At 44.1% G+C, this 26,402-nt stretch overlaps 1 protein-coding gene across 5 annotated transcripts in view; it reads left to right on the forward strand.

The window, feature by feature from the left end:
* Positions 1–26,402, forward strand: part of SLC41A2 (solute carrier family 41 member 2) — a 192,275-nt gene that overhangs the window by 91,088 nt on the left and 74,785 nt on the right. For all 5 annotated transcript variants that reach the window (XM_073620286.1, XM_073620285.1, XM_073620284.1 and 2 more), the window contains 2 exons: positions 4,660–4,767; positions 21,066–21,137. In XM_073620286.1, the coding sequence (XP_073476387.1) occupies positions 4,660–4,767; positions 21,066–21,137 (180 nt within the window). The remainder of the gene's footprint in view (positions 1–4,659; positions 4,768–21,065; positions 21,138–26,402) is intronic.

A 26,402-nucleotide genomic window follows, 5' to 3' on the forward strand; every position in this document is an offset into this window, starting at 1 on the left:
TATTATTGTATTTGAGCACTGCACAAATCTGAAACCTTCCATTAAAAAAAAAAAAAAAAAAAAAAAAAAACTTTTTAAAGCAGGACATGAGTCTGCAGTGTTCAACTGCCTTGCAGCAATGGCTGGCCTGTTATGATGTACCTTTTGTGCATGCTTATGAGAATTTATTCCTCCCAGCACCAACAACATGCAGAGACTGTACACTGAACTGCTCATGTCCAGCTCAGTGTAGAATCTAAAACTGTTTGATAACAGGCAGGTTAGAAGCATCTATTGCAGAAGATATATGGTATGTCTGTTCCACAATAAAAGTATTCATTTTTCTTGGCAAAATTCCACTTTAAAACGGCCATACCAGGGAATAAGAATCCTAAAGGACAATGCCCTGCAATAGAAGTGCTCACCTCCCCGGCAGCCTGTGTCACCTGGCTTTCTTCAACTCCAGTGTTGCATTCTCTGTCAGCCATTCAACACATCCAGGAGTATTGGATTCCATTGTTCCCTCGACTGTATGCCATCATCTGACCTTTACGTCACTGCTGTGTATGTGTTTATAAAACGTGCTGGTGGGAAATACAATACCTTTTTTCTATGGATGGAACCTTCCTTTTAATTTTTTTTTTTTTTTTACCCTAACAGGGTCACTTTAAGCCATGAGCTCCTTTTTAAAGAATAGCTGTACTTTCACTAGTGTATGTGAAAGAGTTCAGGCATACATGGGCTAGACACCACCTTACCGCATAATGACTATCTGCTTTCTCTGTCCTTTAGAAAATTGTGGCCAGCCTGGGGCAGGCCAGCAGTAGGCATATGGTACTGGAGTTATTATTATTTTTTTTTTTTTTTGTTTTGTTTTTTGGACAGCATACAACCCTCTCATCACTACTTTTGCTTACCCTTAGCCATTGTAAGTATTTAAACAAGGACCCAACTTGTCTCCAGTTGATAAAGCTAACCGTCCAGTGCCGGCTGGTGGCTTTTTGTTTGGGGGGTTGGCAAGCAACCACACACCCCCCCCCCGCGGCACCTTAACACCCCCCCACACATTTGCCGGTCGGCTTACCAGATTGGCGGCCACATTGGGGATCATCGAGCAGGGGGACAGGCTGCGGCAGGCATCTTGCGGCGTCTACTGTGTTCTTCTGAGATCACGGCGGCTTCTGCTGTGCATATCCTCCCCTCCTCCTAGGCGTCCAATAGGATCGCCTAACCAATCGGGAAACAGGTAACGGACCCGTGCTTCCTGATTGACAGAGAGGCGATTCTGTGTTAGAAAAGCAAATATTCATTTGCTTTTCTAACACATCTGGGTGGACTCTTAACATAATGCTCTGCGCTCCGAGTCCACCCTATTTGAAGTCTGTTAGAGCCTATGGCTCTAATCAGATGCTTTAAAAAACACCCCCGCCACTGTAATTCAGGCACCCGGCATCTGAAAATGCATGAATCTAACTATTCTGCATATAGGCGGGTGGCGAGGATAGAAGGGTCAGCGCCCGTGTGCGCCTTTAATGCATGGGCCGCCCCTGTAACCTACCTAAGCCCTGCACTATTCTGTGTATAAAGAAAAACTGTACTGCTGCCTGTGCTACTGTGTGAGAGATTTCTCATCCCTTCCTCAGGTTGATGACCTAAGAAAGATGCAGATGTGATACTTAGGAGCCACATGAGGACTCCTTTATCAAGGGCAACAGTTAGGGTCCTTGTGGCTTTGAACCTGCATCTTCCCAACAGGGGTACAGGCATCGGTAAACATCTGACATTTAAACCCTTCCCCATGCCATCCAAATCTACAAAAAATGATTTTGCTATTGTTCCACTTTTAAGGTAGGCTATTGGTGAGTTATATATTCCAACGTGTCTTAAATTAAATTAACCTATTACTTTTCAACAACTTTCCGAATCATTATATACACAGAATAGCAATGTTCTCAACACAAATCTTATAAAATATATGTATGACCTAAAAAAAAATCCCAAATTTTGGGTTGTCCCCAGAAAAGTAATAGGGGAAATCCTGGTGATCTGAGGGGACCCTAAGGGTTTCCCTTAACTTGCAGGGATTTCCTCACTTCCTGTTTTGGCTATGAGACAGGAAGTGAAGGGAAATGTCCCCAATGGGACACAGTTGGAAAAAAAACTGACAGAGGTTATAACCCTAGATTACTCTATCCAAAATTCAAAAATAAGTTTTGCCTATATTGTGAGGGAAGAAAAAAGTCTGGACAGCTGCACACCAGGAGAATATTATCCAACGAAATTTCACGCTCTGCGGAGCGCTAGCTCATAGCTATGAGTAAGCGCTCCGCAGAGCGTGAAACGTGTTAGCTGATTATCTGTACATTCTATCCATGGTGCTTTGTACATGATTTGTTCCTGATTTTACAATAAAGAAATTTCGTTGGATTATATTCTCCTGGTGTGCGGCTGTCCGGACTTTTTTCTTCCCTCACAACATGGATTAGCATTAGCCAGCACCTGGGGCTTTTCAACTCTGGAGAGCAACATTCAGTTTATACCTGGTTTGGATACAACCTGGTGCGGGGGAAACGCTTGTGCTGAAGTTTTGCTTATAGTTCTACTTTAACCAGCCTTGACTATGAAAGACTTTTAATATCCTACTACAAAATCATTCTACAGTAATACAAACTAACTTTGTCCTCGAAGAAAGGATAGTGCAAACTACTGTACTGTTGTCTATACTGAACAAAGTAACAAGTTTACATTATTAGGAGGTACCGTGAGATGCATGTTCTTGCCTAACCATTCCTGTGTTAACCTGCTATCTCAATCCACCACCAGAGCCCTACGAAATACCCTTTACTCAGGATACACCTGATGCCCCTGCCTCCATTCCAGCCCTACAATATAGCACTTGATGATGGATGCTAGTCACCAGTTCCAAATCATAGCACATAGGGGCAGGCAAGAGCCTGTTGGATCCTTAGCAGATCTTGATCTTAACTCTCAGCCAGTATGGCTGTGGGAAAGCAGTAGAAATCAAGTGCTGGTTGTTTGTGCAGCAAATCGGCTATTCTGGCTAGTATGGACAAAGTGCAGGTTCACATTCGAAGAATTTTTTATATTATAGTGCCACGCAATATAGGTGGCCTAAACACCACATATTATTTTTATATATAAAGATATTACTGTATTTATAAATGGGCAAAAAACATTTTGGAATGAAATAGATCAATTCTAGGTCAACTATCTTGTTTGCGGTGCAGAAAACCTATGTGTTTGTAAGGGTTTTAAGTAAAGGCATCTTGTAGTTAAGCATTTTAGTCCTTCTAATGCGGGAAGAATATGAATTGTGCTTTCAAATGCTTCACTTTTTAAAGCTTGCAAAAAAAAAAATTTGCTCATAAATAAGGCTGCCCCTGGAAAATTTCCTTCTGGCAGAGGTCTGAATCTAGAACATATAGAGGTCCCCCGTACATCATCGTCTTCATCGTATTTTTAACATCGTAGTCCCCTCTTTAAAGCAGTCCCACTGTGTCCTCAGTTCCCCTTCACATCACTGCCCCTCTTTATGTTGCAGTGCCCTTTACATGACAGCGCCCTGTGCCCTTTAACATTACAGTCCCCCCTTTAAAGCAGTCCCACAGTGCAGTTGTTTTTCACAGAGCAGCCCCGTACCTCCTTTTCTGGGGTCCCTCACTGGCCCTCCTGGCTTCCCCAAACTTCTGAGCGCCCCCATATCTAAGGGCTTGCTATGGGGGCCCTTTTGCAGGCTTGATCCCAAGCCAGAATGCATGCGTCCCCTCCCTCCTCACTGGATTTGATTGGCTCAGGAGCTAGGAGTGTTTCTCCAAAAGTTAGACCTACTTTGATTTTCCCGGAGGGCTGCAAGTATATACCCTACTCTGAAAATAATCCCTAGTTTATGTGTTTCTGTAATCTAATCTGTAGTCAAATACTTTCGGTATACAGCGCCGATCGGTGCTCAGCTGATCTCCTGCCTGTCAGCGGGGGGATCTCGGCCGCACTCCCTCTGCAATGCACTGATTGTGGAAGAGAGCTCCGGCGGGCTATGGAAGCGCAGAGCAGCACTATAAGAAGGTATGTCACACAATCGATTGCAGAAACACACCTTTTTCGTTCTATACTACTGTAATAGAGAAGGATTCCTGCAGTTTACAACCACTGTTACTTCGCTTCACACTGGGGATTCCTGCCAGGCAGGGAGGTAGAGGAGGCGAGAAGACAGCACATTAAATGGCAAGCCCTACACCAAAAATAAGCCCTACTGTGTTTTTGGCTGCCAAAATTAATATAAGACCCGGGCTTTTTTGGGGGAAACATGGTAGTCATTAGCTCCTGATGCTGTCTCCATGTCCATTGAGGGGAGAGAGAGTGCAGCACTGCTCCTCTTGGGGACAGCGCTGGATAAAGATTGGGCTCAGGTAAGTATGGGGGGGGGGGGGGGCTGATCACTGAATGTGTTTTTGCACTTTTAATGCAGAGAATGCATTCAGGTAAAAAAAAAAAAAAAAAAAACTTCTGCTTTCGTAACCACTTTAAAATGTTTTTTAATTACCATGCTTTGCTGGGGATTAGTATTACTTACTGCTATTACTGTGTTATCAGTTACTAATGATGGCCACATGCTGTCCTGCCATATTAGTCATTTTTCTTTTGTCTTTTTTCCATCTACAGCATTGGGAAGTGTTTAAAAATCTTACTGAAGTTTTTATCTTGGTTCCTGCGCTGCTTGGTCTTAAAGGAAACTTGGAAATGACTCTAGCTTCTAGGCTCTCCACTGCAGTGAGTAAATATCCTGCTACTTTTGTTGGTAAAAACTTGCATTGGGTCTTCTTTTTCCTATCTAAAACATTGAATGAAAAATATTGGTAGATAGCAAAGACACAACTCAAAATAAAATGATCCTAAAATTAAAGAAATAAATTACCGGTATTTTATTTATTTATTTATTTCAGGTACTTATATAGCGCCGTCAATTTACGCAGCGCTTTTACATATACATTGTACATTCACATCAGTCCCTACCCTCAAGGAGCTTACAATCTAAGGTCCCTAACTCACATTCATACATACTAGGGACAATTTTAGACAGGATCCAATTAACCTACCAGCATGTCTTTGGAGTGTGGGAGGAAACCGGAGTGCCCGGAGGAAACCCACGCAGGCACAGGGAGAACATGCATACTCCAGGCAGGTAGTGTCGTGGTTGGGATTCGAACCTGTGACCCTTCTTACTGCTAGGCGAGAGTGCTACACCACATATACACACCGATCAGCCATAATATTATGACCACTGACAGGTAAAGTGAATAACGTTGAGTAATCTTGTTATGCCCCGTACACACGGTCGGATTTTCCGATGGAAAATGTCCGTTTGGAGCGTTTTGTCGGATATTCCGACCGTGTGTGGGCTCCATCGGACATTTTCCATCGGATTTTCCGACACACAAAGTTTGAGAGCAGGATATAAAATTTTCCGACAACAAAATCCGTTGTCGGAAATTCCGATCGTGTGTACACAAATCCGACGGACAAAGTGCCATGCATGCTCAGAATAAATAAAGAGATGAAAGCTATTGGCCACTGCCCCGTTTATAGTCCCGACGTACGTGTTTTACGTCACCGCGTTCAGAATGATCGGATTTTCCGACAACTGTGTGTGACCGTGTGTATGCAAAACAAGTTTGAGCCAACATCCGTCGGAAAAAATCCTAGCATTTTGTTGTCGGAATGTCCGAACAAAGTCCGACCGTGTGTACGGGGCATTACAATGGCATCTGAAAGTGGCTAGGATATATTAGGCAGCAAGTGAGCATGATGTTGATGTGTTGAAATCAGAAAAAATGGGCAAGTGTGAGGATTTGGGCAAGAGAGCAGCACGTTTTGCCTGCGAGTCAGGGAACGCATGCGATTGGATTATCTGAAAACCTAGGCTATTTGCATAGGTCCAGTTTATTTAGATGTCTATTTATATGACTGATTTTTTTCCAGCATACGTATGTGAAAAAGGAAACAAAAGTTCTCTTCTGAAAATACTTCTAGCTTATGACTGTCTGAGTTGAGCAATAATTGTTACGTCCTATGAAGTGTCCTTTTTAGAGATAAATTTTATTGACCAAAAAAAAAAATACACATACAGGAAAAATACATTTGCAAAATTAAAGTGGCTGTAAACCCTCTCAAATACCAGGTGAAATGACTGGCCTCAGGTGATGCACAGATATGAAACAAATCCTCCTATATGGTTTTACTTGTTTATCTGCAGTATTCTCTTCCCTACATCCCTTCAAAAGCGGAGAATTGTGTTATAATCCTTCTTCATCTGTTAGTATCCCCCCCCCCCCCCCCCCCCCTTCCACACAGAAAACAGGAGAGAAGGAAGGATATAGAGCTGTGTCCTGAATAGACAAGCTCCCTCCCCATCACAAATTTATTTCATGTGTCGGGAAAATTTGTCAGACGTGAGACATGCTGATAACAGAGGAACGAAGAGCTTTGGAGAGAGACAGATGCTGAGGGAGTGCGACTGGGTTTTGAACCAGGACATCTTCGAGATGGTCACTCAGAAGTGGGGGCTGCCTTGTGGACCTCTTCGCTTCAGGGGGGAACACAAAAGTGCTTCTGTTCTTTTCCCTGAACAGATGGGACGGAGCACCGGGGGTGGATGCACTGGCTCAGAGCTGGCGTTTCTCAAGGTGTTATGCCTTCCCCCCTCGGTACTGAGTCCAGCAGTTCTGAGAAAGTTTATTGGAAGACACAACCCTCATTCTGATCGCGCCACACTGGCCCAGGAGGCCGTGGTTCTCCATCTTGGTGGGTCTGGCGGTGGAATCTCCCTGGATTCTGCCTATCCAGGAGGATCTTCTTTCTCAGGGTCCGATCTGTTGCCCCCAGGTGGAGCGGTGGAACCTCGCAGCGTGGCTACTGAGAAGGAATTGCTGAAGGGCAAGGGTTTCTTGGATCGTCTAGTGGCGACTCTCCTAAATTGCCTCAAAATAGAGACGCAAGCTATCTACCTAAAGGTGAGGAAACGCTTCAATAGTTGGTGCACAGAAAGCTCCTTTGATGTACACAGTTCTGTAGCAGTGTTGGAATTTCTAGTCAGGAGCGCACAAAGGATTATCCCTTAGCACCTTGAAAGGACAGGTGTCCGCTCTGAGCGTTTTCCTGGAAAAGCCGCTAGCAATAGATCCCTGGATAGCTAGGTTTTTTAGAGCCTTAGGCAGACAGACTAGTCAGAATTTCCTCCTTCCCAGTGTGGGATCTTTCTTTAGTTTTACAGGCTCTTACAGGGGATCCTTTTGAGCCGTTGGAGTCCTGTACGTTGAAGTTGATCACCCTCAAAACTTTGTTTTTGGTGGCAATCACCACGGCAAGGAGAGTGAGTGAACCTTATTTTCAGGATTTCCCGGACCGTTTGATTTTTAAAACGGATCCGGCCTTTTTGCCAAAGGTGGCCTCTAGTTTTCGTAGAGGTCAAGAAATGGTTTTACCTACCATCTGTTCAAATCCTGTGGGGGAACATATTTTTCACAGATTGGACGTTAGAAGGTGCGTCCTTCAGTACTTTTATAGTACAGAACAGTTTAGGAATTTCAATTCTTTTTTTTGTGTTATTTTCAGGGACTAGGAAAGGGTCCAGAGCCTCTATCAGGGGTCTCAAACTCGTGGCCCTCCAGCTGTTGTGGAACTACAAGTCCCATCATGCCTCTGCCCATGGGAGTCCTGCTTGTAACTATCAGCCTTGCAATGCCTCATGGGAATTGTAGTTCTGCAACAGCTGGAGGGCCACCAGTTTGAGACCCCCTGCTCTAAATGTACTATAGCCAGATGTTTAAGGTCGGCCATTGGTCAGGCTTATGTAATCGGGGGGGGGGGGGGGGGGTTGGAGCCTCCGAAGGGTATTAAGGCACATTCCACCAGGGCAGTGGCGACTTTTCAGAGTGGGCTGGTGCTTCTCCGGAGCAGATCTGTAGGGCTGCAACATGGTCCAGTTTATGCCACGTTTGTGAAGCACTACAGGTTAGACCTGCTGTCAGCCAAAGACCAGGCCTTTGGGCATAAAGTGCTGTAGGCAGTAGTCCCACCCTAAGGTAAGGTGCTCGCTTATCCTCTCTATGGTGCTGTCCTGAAAGATAAATGGGGGGAAAAAACTGAGTTACTTATCGGTAACTTCCTTTTCCAGGAGTCTTTCAGGACAGCATCGGTACCCACCCAAATTCTTGGCTATCTATGAGAACTCATCGCATGAGATCGTCAGGTAAGATAAAGATTTGTATGATGTATTCTTGTGTCTCCCCAGTTGGCTGGAGGTACTCTTGAAGAACTGAGGGGCCGGCGGGACGGTGAGATTTAAATATTGAATTGAAAAGCGGTGTTTTCTTAAGAGGGGAGGAGCCCGTGTCTCTCTATGGTGCTATCCTGAAAGACTCCTGGAAAAGGATGTTACCGGTAAGTAAAGAAAGACGATAACCAGCTTCTGTGTAAGGGACATTGGTCCCGAAGAGGAAGAGGCACAGCCACCTCATCTGTGCCCACCAGTGCCGTCTGCCAGTGCCCACACAGTGCATATCAGTGCCCACCAGTGTATATCAGTGCCAACTATCAATGCCCACGAGTGCCACCTATCAATGCCCACCAGTGGTGCCAATCAATTCCTCATCAGTGCCACCTAGCAGTGCCCATCACTGTCCATCAGTGCCACCTCATCAGTGCCCACCAGTGACGCCTCACCAGTGCCGCCTATCGGTGCCCATCAGTGCAGCCTCATCAGCTTACATCAATGAAGGAGAAAAATGACCTGTTTGCAAAATTTTATAACAAAATATAAAACTGTTTTTGTACTTATTTATTTTTTCAAAATTTTCGGTCTTTTTTTTTTTTTTTAACAAAAAATAATAAAAAACCCAGAGGTGATCACATACCACCAAAAGAAAGCTCTATTTGTGGGAAAAAAGATAAAAATTTAATTTTGGTGTACAGTGTTGCATGACCGCACAACTGTCATTCACAGTGTGACAGCGCTGAAAATTGGTCTGGTCAGGAGGGGGTTTTAAGTGCCCAGTAAGCAAGTGGTTAAACTCCCTTACATGGTAAAGTTTTATCCCTATTGTGGGGTCACCAGTATGGTATTTGTAAATTGAAATCATATCCCCTCTTAAGCGTATCTTCTCCAGAGAGAATAAGTTCAGTGGTCGTAACCTTCCTAACTAATATCCTCCAGTCCGTTTTTATTGGCTTTGTTGCCCTTCTCTGTACTCGCTCCATTTCCAGTACATCCTTCCTGAGGACTGGTGCCCAAAACTGGATAGCATACTCCGGGTGCGGCCGGACCAGAGTCTTGTAGAGTGGGAGAATTATCGTTATATCTCTTGAGGTAACCCCCTTTTTAATGCATGCCAATATTCTGTTTGCTTTGTTAGCAGCAGCTTGGCATTGCATGCCATTGCTGAGTGTGTCATCTACTAGGACCCCCAGGTCTTTTTCCATCCTTGATTCCCCCAGAGGTTCTCCCCCCCAGTGAGTAGATTACATTCATATTTTTGCCACCCAAATGCATTATTTTACATTTTTCCACATGAAACCTCATTTGCCATGTAGCTGCCCACCCCATTAATTTGTTCAGATCTTCTTGCAAGGTTTCCACATCCTGCGGAGAAGTTATTGCCCTCATTAGCTTAGTCTCTTCCGCAAATACAGAGATTGAACTGTTTACCCCATCTTCCAGGGCGTTTATGAACATGCTTTTGCAAAATCCAGATACACCATGTCTACGGGCCTTCCTTTATCTAGATGACAGCTCACCTCCTCATAGAAGATTAATTGGTTTGGCAAGAACGATTCTTCATGAATCCATGCTAATTACCGCTAATGATACCGTTTTCATTACTAAAATCTTGTATATAGTCCCTTATCATCCCCTCCAAGAGCTTGCATACTATAGATGTTAGGCTAACTGGTCTGTAATTCCCAGGGGTGTATTTTGGCTCTTTTTAAATATTGGTGCTACATTGGCTTTTCTCCAATCAGCTGGTACCATGCCAGTCAGTAGACTGTCAGTAAAATTTAGGAACAATGGTCTGGCATTTACTTGACTGAGTTCCCTAAGGACCCTCGGGTGCAAGCCATCTGGTCTTGGTGACTTATTAATGTTAAGTTTTCCAAGTCTATTTCTAATTCTGTCCTCTGTTAGCCATGAGGGTGCTTCCTGAGATGTGTCATGAGGATAAAAACAGTTTTTGGTTACTGGAGCCCCCTGATTCCCTTGTGAGGAGAATACATTCAATACCTTTGCCATCTCCCCATCCTTTGTAACCAGATTTCCTTCATTGTTCTTTATGGAGCCAATATGGTCTGTCCTCCCTTTTTTACTGTTTATATACTTAAAGAATGTCTTGGGATTTTTTTTTTTGCTCTTCTCCGCTATGTGTCTTTCATGTTCTATATTAGCTGCCCTAATTGCACCCTTACATTTACTTGTATTCTTTGTAAAGTCTGAATGCTGATGATGATCCCTCAGCCTTGTATTTCTTGAAGGCCTTCTCCTTTGCTTTTATATGCATTTTTGCATTGGAGTTTATTTCCCAATGGGATGCACTGACTAATGCCTTTATTTAATATGCTCTTAAAGCAAACCCATCTCTTCTCCGTGTTCTTTGTTCCTAAGATTTTATCCCAACTTATATCTTCTAGCAAGGTTCGTAGTTTAGGGAAGTTAGCCCTTTTCAAATTCAGTGTCTTTGTATTGCCCTTTCCTATTCGTGTGATTTTATACTGAAACGAATTGACTTGTGATCTCTGTTTCCTATATTGCCCCTTATTTCCACATCCGTGATCAGGTCTGTATTGGTAATCAGTAGCTCTAGTAACGCTTTACCAGAACCAAAAAAAAAACAAAGTCCAGTATAAAGCTTTAGTCCCAAACACGAACAAAAATTAGTATTGGAAGTTCTACCTTAGTTTCGACTGATCAAAATAGTATCCTTGTGGATTCCAGGAAGCCCCATTTAATAAGGAGCAAGGAGCACAATACTGCATAAATTGATTGATACAGCAATAAGCAGAAAACTGGGTAACTGGACATCTGGCACCATCTATTGATGAATAGCAGATATGATATGTCTGATCCAAACTTGTAATGGTAAAGTGAAACCTGGAATAAATTGCCGGCAGCAACAGAATGTAGGCCTAAAAAAAGGGTGCAACAATGTGAAAAGGCATGCAGCCTTACGATCCATCAGGGTGCAGTGAAAAAAAACAAACATATCACAGCCCAGACAACCTTCAGCGATTTCTTGTCCAGCCATTCACAAGCCTCAAGTGGGTTATCAAAGAATTTCACAGCTACTTTTATACAGAACACAAAATCTGCTGGGATAGAGCATGCTGTACTTAGCATGTACTTAGCATGTACTTACATGCTGTATCCTTAGCTTGCAACATTTTCCGGACATCATTAAATGAACACTTTTTTTTTCTGGGTTTCAGCAGAGAAATCAGGGAATAACATAACATGGGTATTAGCGTAGCTCCTGTTGTTTCCTGGACTCTGCTAAGATTATGTCCTGGTCTCTGTAATTCAGGAATCTGACCATGAACGGCCAAAGGAATACACCAGGAGGGGCGGGTTCCTGCAGGGACCCGGAGGGCCCGTTCAAGCACATATGTGGGAGGCAGCTCCCCCAAAGCCAAAAGCTGTTTGAAGAACTGTTCTGCAAACATGGTGGGCTTTGCCCTCTCAGCCCCCTCTGGCAGCCTCACCACCCTCACTTTATTCCTCCTCTGCCTGTCCTCTGCGTCATCAACCCTATGTTGCAGTGATCTCACCATATCCTGAAGCTCAGATAATTGAGTACCTTGGGAATGGGAGGCATCCTCCACTTCTGAAATCCTGTCTTTGGCTGCAGTGAGCCGGCCCCAGATCTGGCCTCGAAAAAGCCTCCAGGATGGGTCTGGTTATGGCATCCTGAGCAACTCCTGCTCTGGAGAGGCAGATAGGGAAGCCTCAGGGCTGTGACTCTGCACCGCAGCCGCATTTGCCATGTTCTTGGCCTGCTTCTCGGCGCTCTTAGATGTCTGAGGAGAAGACAAGATGGCGGAACCTTGTTCCGAGCCTCACGCAGAGCAGGTCTTACGCTGATCTTTCTGTGCCTGGTGCCCGAATTTAGATGTCGCCTTTTTCATGTCCAGGAAGTTGCAGTCGTGACCACCAGCGCTGGAAACCAGGCAGGAAAGCTCCAAAAAACTGTTTTACTGGAGAGATGTGGAGCTCTTGAGAAACATATCCTGTCTTATTCACATCCGGTCACGCCCCCTGTTCATGCAGAGAGTTCTGGATGTAAACCCGATTCATGAAATTTGAGCTGGGCACATATCTGCAGTGTTTTGTTATCTCTCTTCAAAGCAACATGTCCCCTAGCTGTTTCCTGCTCCATTCTTCTGTTATCAGCCTGGTAACTCCTGACAAGTTCTCCTTCACATATGATTAAAGCAGCCTGAGTTTTTTGTGTTGAAGATGCTATAAATAGATTAGCAGGGCCCTGAAATATTCAAGGAACAGAGCTGAAAGTCTCTACCTATGTGGATATGGTGTGTGTGCCTTTCCTCCAATTGGCTGTATGCCCTGACTTCACTACAGTGTTGAACAGGAAGATAAAATCTCCTAACACGATCTGAACTTTCTAAATATAAAGCTGAAGATAGCAGATATACATGTAAAACTTATGTAGGGAGATTTGTTTCATCCCTGTTTATCATCTGGAACTGTACACTTCACTAGGTATATGTGAGGGTTTACATCCACTTTAAGGCTTTACACATATGCATTATTGTAACATGCCTTACCGCACTGCTTGGCAGCACACATACCATGGTGTTCAACACAGTTCATTTTGATTAGCACCCAATAAACTAAACCAGTGAACACCAGACAGCTATGTTGCAGCACAGCCAAACACACAGTAAGGCACTACTGGCAAAAAAGGTGCAGGTCACATTTTCAGGTCTGTTGTGGTGCAAGGCAACGCATTTATATCAGTGGGCTGCCTTAAAGCGGTTGTAATGGTTTAAATTGTTTTTTTTCTTTCTGTTATATGTATCTGCTCTGTGCAATGGATTGCACAGGTCAGCCCTGATCCTCCTCTTCTTGGATCCCCTAGTAGCTCTCCAGGCTCCTCCTCTTTTCAAATGCAAGCCGTTTGCTATCGGGGCGTGAGCTGTACTGTATGCGTCTGTTGACATACACAGTGTGGCTGAGCCTTGCCTCTTCTCTTAGCTCACAAGATTTGATTGACAGCAGCAGGAGCCATTGGCTCCTGCCACGCCTCCTGTGAGAAGAGGGCTCTGAAGGGGGGGGGGGGGGGGGGCGGGGCGGGCAGAGTTGACCCGGAAAGCTTTTTTTACCTTCATGCAGAGGATGCATTAAAGCGTTGCTAAACCCACAACAGTAAAATCTGTCTGTATATGCAGTAAGCATGCCGGTTATACTCACTGTGGAACCTAGGTTAATCCTCCACAATGTGTAAAAAGGCTGTTTGACCCTGTCTTCTCCGATCCTCCCCTTCTGCAGTCCCCAAACCATCTCCAGATAGAACAGAGCCTTGGGGACAAGCTGCACATGCTCAGTTTGGTGTGTATTCCTAGAGCTTTTTTTTTTCTTGGGAGAGTGCATGTGATCAGCGCAGGGCCAATCAGCACTATCCTGACATGTCAGGACAGAGGGTGAGGGGAGAATGAAAACTCCTTTACAATCTTTACTAGGAACTGATAGAAGTCACAAGACTGCCATATACTGCTGATGAGAAAAGATATTTAGCAGCTTAAATTTACAAAAATAATTGCATTTCCATGTTCTGTGTACTGTGGGAAACAAGATATAGTGAATGCAGGTTCCTTGAGTTTAGTAACACTTTAAGGGCCACACAATAGCGGCATATTTTCATTCCTTGAGGTGCATCAACTTAGACAGCCCATTCAAAATGAGTAGGCTATAAAGCACAGCCCCTCAAGCCCAAAAATATTGGTTTTGCTGAATTTTTTGAAGCGTATCGCAATGCATGCTGAAGAACTTTGAGTATAACAACCCCCAGCATTGCTGCCAGTGAGTGCAATAATAACCCTCAACATTGGTGTCAGTAGATGCAATAATAAACCCTCCATTATTGGTGTCAGTCGATGTAATAATAACCCCTACCATTGGTGCCAGAGAATACAATAATAACCCCTAATATTGGTGTCAATAGGTGCAATATTAATCCACACCACTGGTGTCAGCACTAATAATCCCGTCTCCTGGTGACCTTCCACATTGGTGGTCAGTGGCAGTGAAAGTTAACCCCCTATCTAAAGTGTGAAGAGACAATCAGCACCAAAATAAAATTAATCTAAATACCAGTGTAAATACAATACAAAGATCCCCACAGCTGCTGTAACACTCAGTGATTCACCACACTTAATAAAAATGATAATTTCCTTATAGTGCAGCGATGTGTGTCTTTAGATCATTACGTACAAAATGATTATACGATCCCTATTTTCCATACAATGATAAATATCACAGTGCAACCAGTCTATGTGAAAAATCAAAAATTAAATAAAAATTCTTGGTGAAGAAACAGTTCATATATCTTAGTGTATGAAACACAATCATCGCTGTGTATATCCGTCCTCTCTGAGATCAATAACACGTGCACACCATCACCACCCAAATTGCCTGCTCACCTCACAGATGAGTTAAAAACTCAGAAAAAGATCTCTCTCTTTAATTCCTCCACAATCTTTCTCCTCCAAGTCTCAATAGCAGGAACTCCTACATTCCCCAGGCTGCATGTTTTGTACTGGTAACTTCACTTGGGTAACTTCCAGGAAACGCCCTCCTTCTTTCCCTCCTTTCAGCTCCGCTCTGCTTTTCTCAATACGATTATTGACATGTAATAACAAACACAGATACCATAGTGCTCTCTGTACTTTTATTAAAAAGCCCCCTATAAAAGGCACACTTACAAGATCCAAAGGTTAAAACGGCATATATAATAAACGTCCGCTTGTTTGTCTGCTTCATCTACTGATGAAGCCCAATGAGAGGGCGACACGCGTTGAGGGCAGGAGCTGGGCCCGTGACGTCACGGTCATCGTGAGTCCATGCCCGTGGTGAATGAGCGGACGTGTGGCTGAGCCATGCTGCAAAGGCACTGCCACCATAGTATGGCAGTGAGGGTTTTACACAGCACCCCACCACTATTGCCATACTATGGTGGCAGTGCTTTTGCAGCATAATGGGGAATGGTTGGTGGACAGTAAAAGTGTGGATAAAAGCAAGCATCTCACTGTGCTTATGTGATTGTCATGTCTGTCTGTCTGTATACAGCATATGGCTGTATCTCTGTGTGTGCCTCAGAAAACAGAAATTGTGCCTGTGCACCGGGTTCCCATTGCTGCCTGTGCACTGGGTTCCCATTGCTGCCTGTGCCCTCGGCCACGTCTCTGTTGCATCACCTCCCATGGCCAGGCTACAGCCTGCCTTCTGCCCTCCCCCAGCCCTGCCTTCTGCCCTCCCCCAGCCCTGCCTTCTGCCCTCCCCCAGCCCTGCCTTCTGCCCTCCCCCAGCCCTGCCTTCTGCCCTCCCCCAGCCCCGCCTTCTGCCCTCCCCCAGCCCCGCCTTCTGCCCTCCCCCAGCCCCGCCTTCTGCCCTCCCCCAGCCCCGCCTTCTGCCCTCCCCCAGCCCCGCCTTCTGCCCTCCCCCAGCCCCGCCTTCTGCCCTCCCCCAGCCCCTCCTTCTGCCCTCCCCCAGCCCCTCCTTCTGCCCTCCCCCAGCCCCGCCTTCTGCGCGCCCCCCGCCCATCCAAGCCCAACCCTCGCCCCACCCTCCCCCAGCCCCGCCTTCCGCCCTCCTTGTGGAGGATCACTCCGCCAGTGAACGGCTGTGGGAGCAGCTACGGCGGGCAGCCACTGATCAGCATTGCAAAATGCAGCACTGCTTTAGCCACCTGCACCCAAAATTTAAAGAAGAGTCCCCCTCTGCCCCTTGCCTCCTTGGCCCCTCTGGTGAAGTGACCCAGGGAAAATATAATTAATGTTACAGTAGGGCCGGCTGTTCTGCCCTATCTGTAGCCCCGGCCGTGGCTGCGCCCTAGGCAGCTGCTTAGTTTGCCTACTGGTAGGAGCAGCTCTGCTCCTCCCACACACACATTGGTGGTCATGGCAGAGAAAGTTAATCCCCCGGCCCCCCCATTGGGTTCTTTCTTTCTTCTGCAGTTTTGCTGCCCAGCAGACACTGACATTACAGCTTGATAGGCTGTACACATGCTGCATTATTAGTGCAATAATAAGTCGGACTGCAGAGTCTCACAGGTGACGCCCCAAGTCTAACTCGCCCATTGAGATCAATGGGGCTGCACCACGGCTGCGAGCCAAACACTGACATAGACTTTTGTATAGAGTAGAGGATTGTAAAACCCTTTTTAAAAAATTTTTAGCCCACTAACTTGTATTCATCAGCTAAAAGTAAAATGTGCATTCCGAGAAGGCACCATACCCGCTCCACTAGACTACTTGATAAATAATATTTTGGTCAAGTATAATGTGCTTAGGACAAGTCTTACAGATTTCAGGAGCCACATACAGCAAAATGTTAGAACAAAAAAATCTGAAGGAGCTTTTAGTGTTATTTCAGCCTCTGATTTAGGGAAAGAAAACGAATTTGCTCAAGGTCATGCTTATAAAAGGCTACATTGAGGATGGAAATTCAGGGGCCTGCCATTTAATCATACCGCTCCCATTCCTTTGAAACCCACTCAGTGCTAACACAATGTTAGGAAAGTGTAACACGATCCTGACAAAATGGTATTTGTGCAGTTTTTTGTGGCAGGAACATATCATGAGGAAAATCAATGCTAAAATAATTACCTTCAGGTAACAAATGCTGGCTAACTCATTTCTCTTTGTAAAGATTATGCGTCCGGCGTTACAGAAACAAAATGTGTCTGCTCAGTAGATTCTGAGAAAAATTCTGAAATAACAGACTGCATTTTGTGGCTGATTGTAGAAAATACATAACAAAGGACGCCGCATGTTCCTAATAATATAATCAATATTATTGCGTACAGCTGCGGCAAAGAAATGGAGCCATTAGCAAAGTACCAGTAAAACAAAAAAAAATAATACCCTTTATTTACGCTCAGTACAGGAATAATGTTTTTTAAAGCTGATTGTTTTAGGTCATTTTTTAGACCACCAGACCCATCATTTCTTTCTGATGGAAAAGAATAGAGAAAGAAGATGAATAAATATATGAACAGGGCATGTAGATTGGCACGTGTTGCAGGTAGCTATGTTGCTGTAAACAGAGAGCAGAATTGCCATATACCAGCGTTTTTAGCTTGTGTTGCTTAGATTAGATCTGTTTAAAGATTAACTTAAGGCCCATAGAGTACTAATTTGTGCTGTTATGGTTGTAGTAAAAATGATTTTATTTTTAAATTCAACTGGTGCACATAACTATTTTTGGTTGATATTAGCCTCTTGGAATCCCCTGTTCATCTGCTTGGGCTGAGAGGGAACAGCAGTACCAAATTTGATGTGCTGCATGTATAATTCCTGACATAGAAGCATGCTGAGAGAAGGAAAGAGCGGAGTGAGTTAAAGGATGCACTTAGAATTGTCTAGAATCCTTCAATTTCCAGTTACAATCTGGACCAGGGGCTGACCTTGTAATGCTCAAGGTGATGCTAAACACATACTGTTTTTAATTTACAATGTTCCTTCTCTTTCTGTATATGGGTGATGGCACTGTAATTATTTTAATAAAAAAAAAAAAAATCTAAGTACCTTTTACACATTCAATAAACTGCTTTCACATGACCCATGGAATTTCCCAGCCTGTCTGTGGGGAAACAAACATGAGGAGTTTCTAGTCTTCTACTACTGTTCACATGTTCAATAAAAAAAAAACAGCCTTTGGAATACAGAGTAAAAATAGATGTTTTAAATTGTCACACAAAAATATATTTGAAATGAAATCTTTATTATTTTTGGCAATACTCATGGTGCGGGCGGATTTCTGGCAGACACAGGCTGTGTCACACCCCTCCAGCCTGTGTCTTAGAATAAGAAGGAGGTGAAGCCTCCATCAATATACATATATAATATCCCGCCCCTCATTGTGTTTATCCGGTTAGTGGGCGTAGAGGAGGAGCAAGGGATTGGGCTGTCATTTACCACTGTATATACGCCCACATGTGTGGCTCTATAGTCACATGGGCTGCCCAGATGTGATAAGGAGAAAATGCTCAGCATAGAAACTCAAGAAAACTGAGCATGTGCAGAGCTGCCAACGCTGCTCTGCAAAATTCCTAGTGGAATTGGGGACATAAACAGAAGGTGGAGATAGAGAACAGCAGGATCAACCAGGTTTTTTGCAGAATACAGAAAACGAATTTCATAGTGACTGAGTTAGTATGAATACCATTTATTGATAACTTTTGTTATGATGTGGGTTTAGTGACACTTGAACTGTTGTAAAAAGAAAAAAAGTTAGGTCACCAACCTAGCTTTGTTGTCTGGTTTGGCTGTGTAATCTCATGAATAAAATACAAATCCTTTGGCAAATAAATCAGCTCCCTTGTATGTATTTTACATGTCCTGAAGTTTGGCTTTTAGGCTGGATTCACACTGGTGCGACACGACAGCCGTCCTACTTTGGATCCGACTTTGCCCTGCGACATGAAGCCGGCATGTGTCCGACTTTCAATGAACGGGGATCCGACTTAGATCCCCGCCAATGCCGGCACTGTGTTTGGTATGAATCTTTAGGGGGGAACTCCGCGCCAAATTTTAAATAAAAAACCGGCATGGGTTCCCCCTCCAGAAGCATACCAGGCCCTTGGGTCTGGTATGGACCTTGAGGTGAACCCCCTACGCCGAAAAAACGGCGTGGGGGGTCGCCCCCAATCCATACCAGACCCTTATCCGAGCACGCAGCCCGGCCGGACAGGAATGGGGGTGGGGACGAGCGAGCGCCCCCCCCCCCCCTCCTGAACCGTACCAGGCCGCATGCCCTCAACATGGGGGGTGGTGCCTTGGGGGAGGGGGCGCGCTGCGGCCCCCCCACCCCAAAGCACCTTGTCCCCATGTTGATGAGGACAAGGGCCTCTTCCCGACAACCCTGGCCGTTGGTTGTCGGGGTCTGCGGGCGGGGGGCTTATCGGAATCCGGGAGCCCCCTTTAATAAGGGAGCCCCCAGATCCCGGCCCCCCACCCTATGTAAATGAGTATGGGGTACAGCGTACCCCTACCCATTCACCTAGGAAAAAAGTGTCAATTTAAAAAAAAACACTACACAGATTTTTAAAGCATTTTATTAGACAGCTCCGGGGGTCTTCTTCCGACTTCGGGGGTCTCTCCGGTTCTTCTCCACGCTCTCCGGATCTTCTGCCGGGCTCCTCCGCTCTCTTCTGCTCTTTTGCCGCTCTTTTGCTAAAGCGGAGGAGCCTGGTCTTCAATCTTCTGCCTTCTGCCTTCTGCCCTCTTCTCCTGATGTTGACACGACGCTCTCTGGGGCTAGAATGCTCTCTGTGCGCTCTGCTCTGACTTATATAGGCGGTGACCCCGCCCCCTTATGCCGTCACAGTCCCTGGGCATGCTGGGACTATGACGGCATAAGGGGGCGTGGTCATCGGGTGATGACCACGCCCCCTAAAACGTCACAGTCCCAGCATGCCCAGGGACTGTGACGGCATAAGGGGGCGGGGTCACCGCCTATATAAGTCAGAGCAGAGCGCACAGAGAGCATTCTAGCCCCAGAGAGCGTCGTGTCAACATCAGGAGAAGAGGGCAGAAGGCAGAAGGCAGAAGATTGAAGACCAGGCTCCTCCGCTTTAGCAAAAGAGCGGCAAAAGAGCAGAAGAGAGCGGAGGAGCCCGGTAGAAGATCCGGAGAGCGTGGAGAAGAACCGGAGAGAACTCATCAACATGGGGACAAGGTGCTTTGGGGTGGGGGGGCCGCAGCGCGCCCCCCTCCCCCAAGGCAACAACCCCCCATGTTGAGGGCATGCGGCCTGGTACGGTTCAGGAGGGGGGGGGGGCGCTCGCTCGTCCCCACCCCCATTCCTGTCCGGCCGGGCTGCGTGCTCGGATAAGGGTCTGGTATGGATTGGGGGGACCCCCCACGCCGCTTTTTCGGCGTAGGGGGTTCCCCTCAAGTTCCATACCAGACCCAAGGGCCTGGTATGCTCTTGGAGGGGGAACCCATGCCGGATTTTTATCTAAAATTTGGCGCGGAGTTCCCCCTCAAGATGATCTGAGCACAAGTCGCGTGCCGAAGTCGGATCATGCGAGACGGCAATCCGACTTTGATCCGACTTCAATGATAGTCAATAGGCTGAAGTAGGATCAAAGTCGGACCAAAGTAGTACAGGGAGCATTTCTAAAGTCGGAACGACTTGTGTCGGACCAGTTAGGACGGCTCCCATAGGGAAACATTAAATTTCACACGTCATGCGACATGAGCTCCCAATGTCGGAGCGTTTGTCGGACCAGTGTGAACCCAGCCTTAAACTTGATCCGTGTAAGATTAACCGGTATGTGGGATTAAGTGAGCTATTCTATCACCATGGAAGTCTGCGAAAATGATTATAGAGTAGGATGGAAATTCTGCTTGCATGACTGCATTTGTATGCAAGTCTCATTTGTATTTTTATGAAAATCGACTAGAGTAATAAAACCATTTGTGTCTCAAAATCTATTGTAGAATCCTATAGGAGTGGATAGAGAATGCAAGCTGCAGACAACACTAGATCAGCTGAAAGGTCAAGTGTTTTGGCTCACTAATAACTAGTAGTTCAGGCAAATATGACATTTCAATGAGTTTTGTTTTCTGGCAGCACTGAATATTTAGATGTCGGCCAACTACAGTAGGTAGTAGCTGAGCTCCATTTATTTAGTTATATGCAGGTGGTGGAGAAACTGACAAGATTTGCCCATCTAAGAGACAAATTATAACTGAGAACCAGCACTGAATGTGTCTGCTTGTATTAGATTCTTCAGCAAATTATCTGTAAAAATGTCACTTGTATGTGTTTATTGCAGGTTAATGTTGGGAAAATGGATTCCCCTATTGAGAAGTGGAATCTGATTATTGGAAATCTGGCTTTAAAGCAGGTATTTATTTTTGATGCATGCTTCCAATCTTACATACATCCCTACTTTTTAATATTATGGTACTGACAAAATGATTGCTTTTTAAAGTGGAAGTTCACCCCAGAATTGCGCTTTAAAATATGTACCATGATAAATGCTTAGCACTATGTTTGATTTCTGTCTGCACTCTGGTTGTCCAGCAATCAGGATTGGAAACTGTTGGCCATTTACCAGTGAAACCATGCAACTCATGGTGTCGCTCAGCCACTCTGCTGCTATCTACATCTTTGACAGTAACACATGACATGTCACAGGATATATGTAGCATAGGGTGGCTGAGTGACACTTGAGTTGCATGGTGTCAATGGTGAATGGCTAGAAGTTTCCGGTGCTGATTCTGGACAACCGGAGAGTGAACAGATATCAAACATGGTGCTGTGCGTTTATCAAGGTACATGCGTTTTGTCTTTGGCTATTTTTCCAGAGTGAACTTTTATCAAATCTATATACTGCTACTCTTTTAGTCTCATCTGTAAGTGCTGTTTACTGTATATACCTATAGAACAGGGATATGCAACTAGCTGACCTCCAGCTGTTGCAAAACTACAAGTCCCAACATGCCTTTGCCTCTGGGTGTCATACTTGTGGCTGTCAGCGTCTTGCTATGCCTCATGGGACTTGTAGTTGTGCAACAGCTGGAGGTCTGCTAATTGCATATGCCTGCTGTAGACCAACATTATTTTCAGCATAGCAGATAACATAGGTTGCATATAAGATTAAAGGAGAAGTATAGCCAAAGCTTTTTTTGGTTATATTTCTCCTATGGTTCACAGAAGTGCAGTTCATTCTGCACTCCCGTGACCCATTTTCAGCCGGAAGTGGCTGTGTCGGCTGATGTCACAGAGCTTATCCAGGCTCTGAAATGTTCCCAATCATTAGGTCGGGATAAACCCGATGCCTGGACCGACAGCTGGATCAGCCTCTCAGTGAGCTGCTGAGAACCTAAGCCAGCTGCTCCAGCAAACTGACACTCACCAGCTCTCTGCATCCTGAAGACCTGTCCATATACAATGCCTTGAAAAAGTATTTATGCTCCTTGAAATTTTCCACATTTTGTCATGTTACAACCAAAAACGTAAATGTATTGGGATTTTATGTGATAGACCAACACAAAGTGGCGCATAATTGTGAAGTGGAAGGAAAAGGATAATGGTTTTGATTTTTTTTTTTTTTTTTTACAAATATCTGAAAAGTGTGGTGTGCATTTGTATTCGGCCCCCCTGAGTCATTACTTTGTAGAACCACCTTTCGCTGCAATTACAGCTGCAAGTCTTTTTGGGTATGTCTCTACCAGCTTTACACATCTAGAGTGAAATTTTTGCCCATTCTTCTCTGCAAAATAGCTCAAGCTCTGTCAGATTGGATGGAAAACATCTCTGAACAGCAATTTTCAAGTCTTGCCACAGATTCTCAATTGGATTTAGGTCTGGACTTTGACTGGGTCATTCTAACACATGAATATCCTTTGTTCTAAACGATTCCATTGTAGCTCTGGCTGTATGTTTAGGGTCGTTGTCCTGCTTGGAAGGTGAACCTCTGCCCCTGTCTCTAGTCTTCTGCAGACTCTCACAGGGTTTCTTCTAAGATTGCCCTGTATTTGGCTCCATCCACCTTCAGATCAACTCTGACCAGTTTACCTGTCCCTGCGGAAGAAAAGCATCCTCGCCACCTGATGCTACCACTACCATGTTTCATGGTGGGGATGGTGTGCAGTTAGTTTTCCTCCACGCATAGCGTTTTGCTTTTAGGGCACAAAGTAAAATTTTGGTCTCATCTGACCAGAGCAACTTCTTCCACATGTTTGCTGTGTCACCCACATGGCTTCTCACAAACTGCAAACTGGACTTTTGATGGCTTTCTTTCAACAATGACTTTCTTCTTGCCATCCTTCCATAAAGGCCAGATTTGTGGAGTGCATGACTAATAGTTGTCCTGTGGACAGATTCTCCTACCTGAGCCTCTTGGCTGCCTCTCTGATTAGCCCAGCCTGTCGGTTTAGTTGGACTGCCATGTTTTGCCATGTTTGCAGTTGTGCCATACTCTTTCCATTTTCAGATGATGGATTAAACAGTGCTCCATGAGATGTTCAAAGCAGGGTTATAACCTAACCCTGCTTTAAAATTCTCCACAACTTTATCCCTGACATATCTGGTGTGTTCCTTGGCCTTCATGATGCTGTTTGTTCACTAAGGTTCTCTAACAAACCTCTGAGGGCTTCACAGAGCAGCTGTATTTATACTCAGATTAAATTACACACAGGTGGACTCTATTTACTAATTAGGTGACTTCTGAAGGCTCCACTAGATCTTAATTAGGGGTATCAGAGTAAAGGCAGCTGACTACACATGCACACCACACTTTTCAGATATTTATTTGTAAAAAAAAATAAAAATTGAAAGACACTTATTTTCTTTCCGCATCACAATTATGTGCCACTTTGTGATGGTCTACCACCTAAAATCCCAATAAAATACATTTACGTTTTTGATTGTAACATGACAACATGTGGAAAATTTCACATTGTGTATGTGTGTATGTATGTGTGTATGTGTGTGTGTATATGTATATATGTGTATGTATGTATATGTGTGTGTGTGTATGTATGTGTATATATATATATATATATATATATATATATATATATATATATATATATATATATATATATATATATAAAATATATTCTCACAAAAGTGAGTACACCCCTCACATTTTTGTAATTAATTTTATTAGATCTTTTCATGTGACAACACTGAAGAAATGACTCTTTGCTACAATGTAAAGTAGTGAGTGTACAGCTTGTATAACAGTGTAAATTTGCTGTCCCCTCAAAATAACTCAACACACAGCCATTAACCACTTCAGCCCCGGAAGATTTGGCTGCTCAATGACCAGAGCACTTTTTACATTTTTGCACTGCGCTGCTTTAACTGGTAATTGCGCGGTCATGCAATGTTGTACCTAAACTAAATTTTTGTGTCCTTTTTTTCCCACAAATAGAGCTTTCTTTTGATGGTATTTGATTGTGTCTGCGTTTTTTTTTTTTTTTTTTTTTTTGCGATATAAACGGAATAAAGACTGAAAATTTTGGGAAAAATTATATTTTCTACTTTTTGTTATAAAAAAAAAAAATCCAATAAACTCAATTTTAGTCATACATTTAGGCCAAAATGTATTCAGCCACATGTCTTTGGTAAAAAAAAAACGTCAATAAGCATATATTTATTGGTTTGCGCAAAAGTTATAGCATCTACAAACTAGGGTCCATTTTCTGGAATTTACTCAGCTTTTAGTTTATGACCGCCTCATCTAAATTTCTTGAGGTGCTAAAATGGCAGGGCAGTACAACCCCCCCCCCCCATGACCTAATTTTGGAAAGTAGACACCCCAAGGAAATTGCTGAGAGGCATGTTGAGCCCATTGAATATTAAAAAATATTACACAAAGTTGTCACTAAATGATATATTGCTCACACAGGCCATGGGCATATGTGAAATTTCACCCCAAAATACATTCTGCTGCTTCTCCTGAGTACAGGGATACCACATGTGTGGGACTTTTTGGGAGCCTAGCCGCGTACGGGACCCCGAAAACCAAGCACCGCCTTCAAGATTTCTAAGGGCGTACATTTTTTATTTCACTCCTCACTACCTATTAGTTTCAAAGCTCCTGAAATGTCAAGATAGGACAATCTCCCCCCCATGACCCCATTTTGGAAAGAAGACACTTCAAGCTATTTGCTGAGAGGCATGTTGATTATTTTGCAGATCTTGCTTTTTGTCACAAAGTTTTGAAAATAAATACATTTTTCTTTTCTTAATTTTTCAAAAACAAATGAGAGCTGCAAAATACTCACCATGCCTCTTAGCAAATACCAAAGTTGGGTCATTTGGGGGGGGGTTGTGCTATCTGGACATTTCAGGGCCTCCGTAACTGTGATAGGTAGTGAGGAAGTGAAAAGCACCATTTTGCGCCCTTAGAAAGCCTGAAAGCGGTGTCCTGTATAAGGCTAGGCTCCCAAAAAGTCTCACATATGTGGTATCCCTATACTCAGGAGAAGCAGCAGAATGTATTTTGGGGTGTAATTTCACATATGCCCATGGCATGTTTGAACAATATATCATTTAGTGACAACTATGTGCAAAAAAAAAAAAATGTGTAATTTTTCCGAAACTTGTGTCAAAATATAAAATATTCCATGGACTCGAAATACCTCTCAGCAAATAGCTTGGGGTGTCTACTTTCCAAAAAGGGGTCATTTGGGGGGGTTGAACTGTCCTGGCATTTTATGCAAAACATTAGAAGCTTATGTCACACATCACCCACTCTTCTAACCAATTGAAGACAAAGCCCTTTCAGACACTTTTTTTGTTTACATGAAAAATTTTTTTTTGCTAGAAATTTACTTTGAACCCCCAAACATTATATATATTTTTTTAAAGCAAAAGCCCTACAGATTAAAATGGTGGGTGTTGCAATTTTTTTTTTCACAGTATTTGCACGCAATTTAAAAAAAATTAAACACTTTTTTTTTATTTTAATGCACTAAAACACACTATATTGCCTGAATATTTGATGAAATAAAAAAAGATGATCTTTTGCCAAACATGACATGCTTTAAAATTGCGCACAAACGTGCAGTGGCGACAAACTACATACTGTACATTTTTAAAATCCTTTACAGGTTACCACTTTAGATTTACAGAGGAGGTCTACTGCTACAATTACTGCCCTCAATCTGACCTTCGCGGTGATACCTCACATGCATGGTGCAATTGCTGTTTACATATGACACCAGACCGACGCTTGCATTCGCCCTTGCGCGTGAGCATGGGGGGACAGGGATGTTTTTTTTTTTTTTTTTAAACTGTTCCTTTTCATTTTTAATTTTTTTAATCACTTTTATTGTTTTCTCAGGGAATGTAAATATCCCCTATGATAGCAATAGGTAGTGACAGGTATTCAAAGCATCTGACCACACCAAGATCGGTGTGATAAAATGCTGTCCCAATTTCCCAATGGCGCTGTTTATATCCGCCGAAACATAAGTCATGAAATGCTTGTAGCGCTCAGTTTCTTAGGCCATAGAGATGATTGGAGCAGTTCTGGTCTCCAATCAGCTCTATGGTCAGCTGGCGGGAACCACCGGCTGCATTCTCAGGTTCCCTGGTGGGACAGGAGAGCCAGAGAAATCCATAGAAGACGGCGGAGGGGGGTTGTTCCCAC

This window comes from Aquarana catesbeiana, linkage group LG03 (genome assembly GCF_042186555.1).
Source record: "Aquarana catesbeiana isolate 2022-GZ linkage group LG03, ASM4218655v1, whole genome shotgun sequence".
In the NCBI taxonomy this organism is placed as follows: Eukaryota; Metazoa; Chordata; class Amphibia; order Anura; family Ranidae; genus Aquarana; species Aquarana catesbeiana.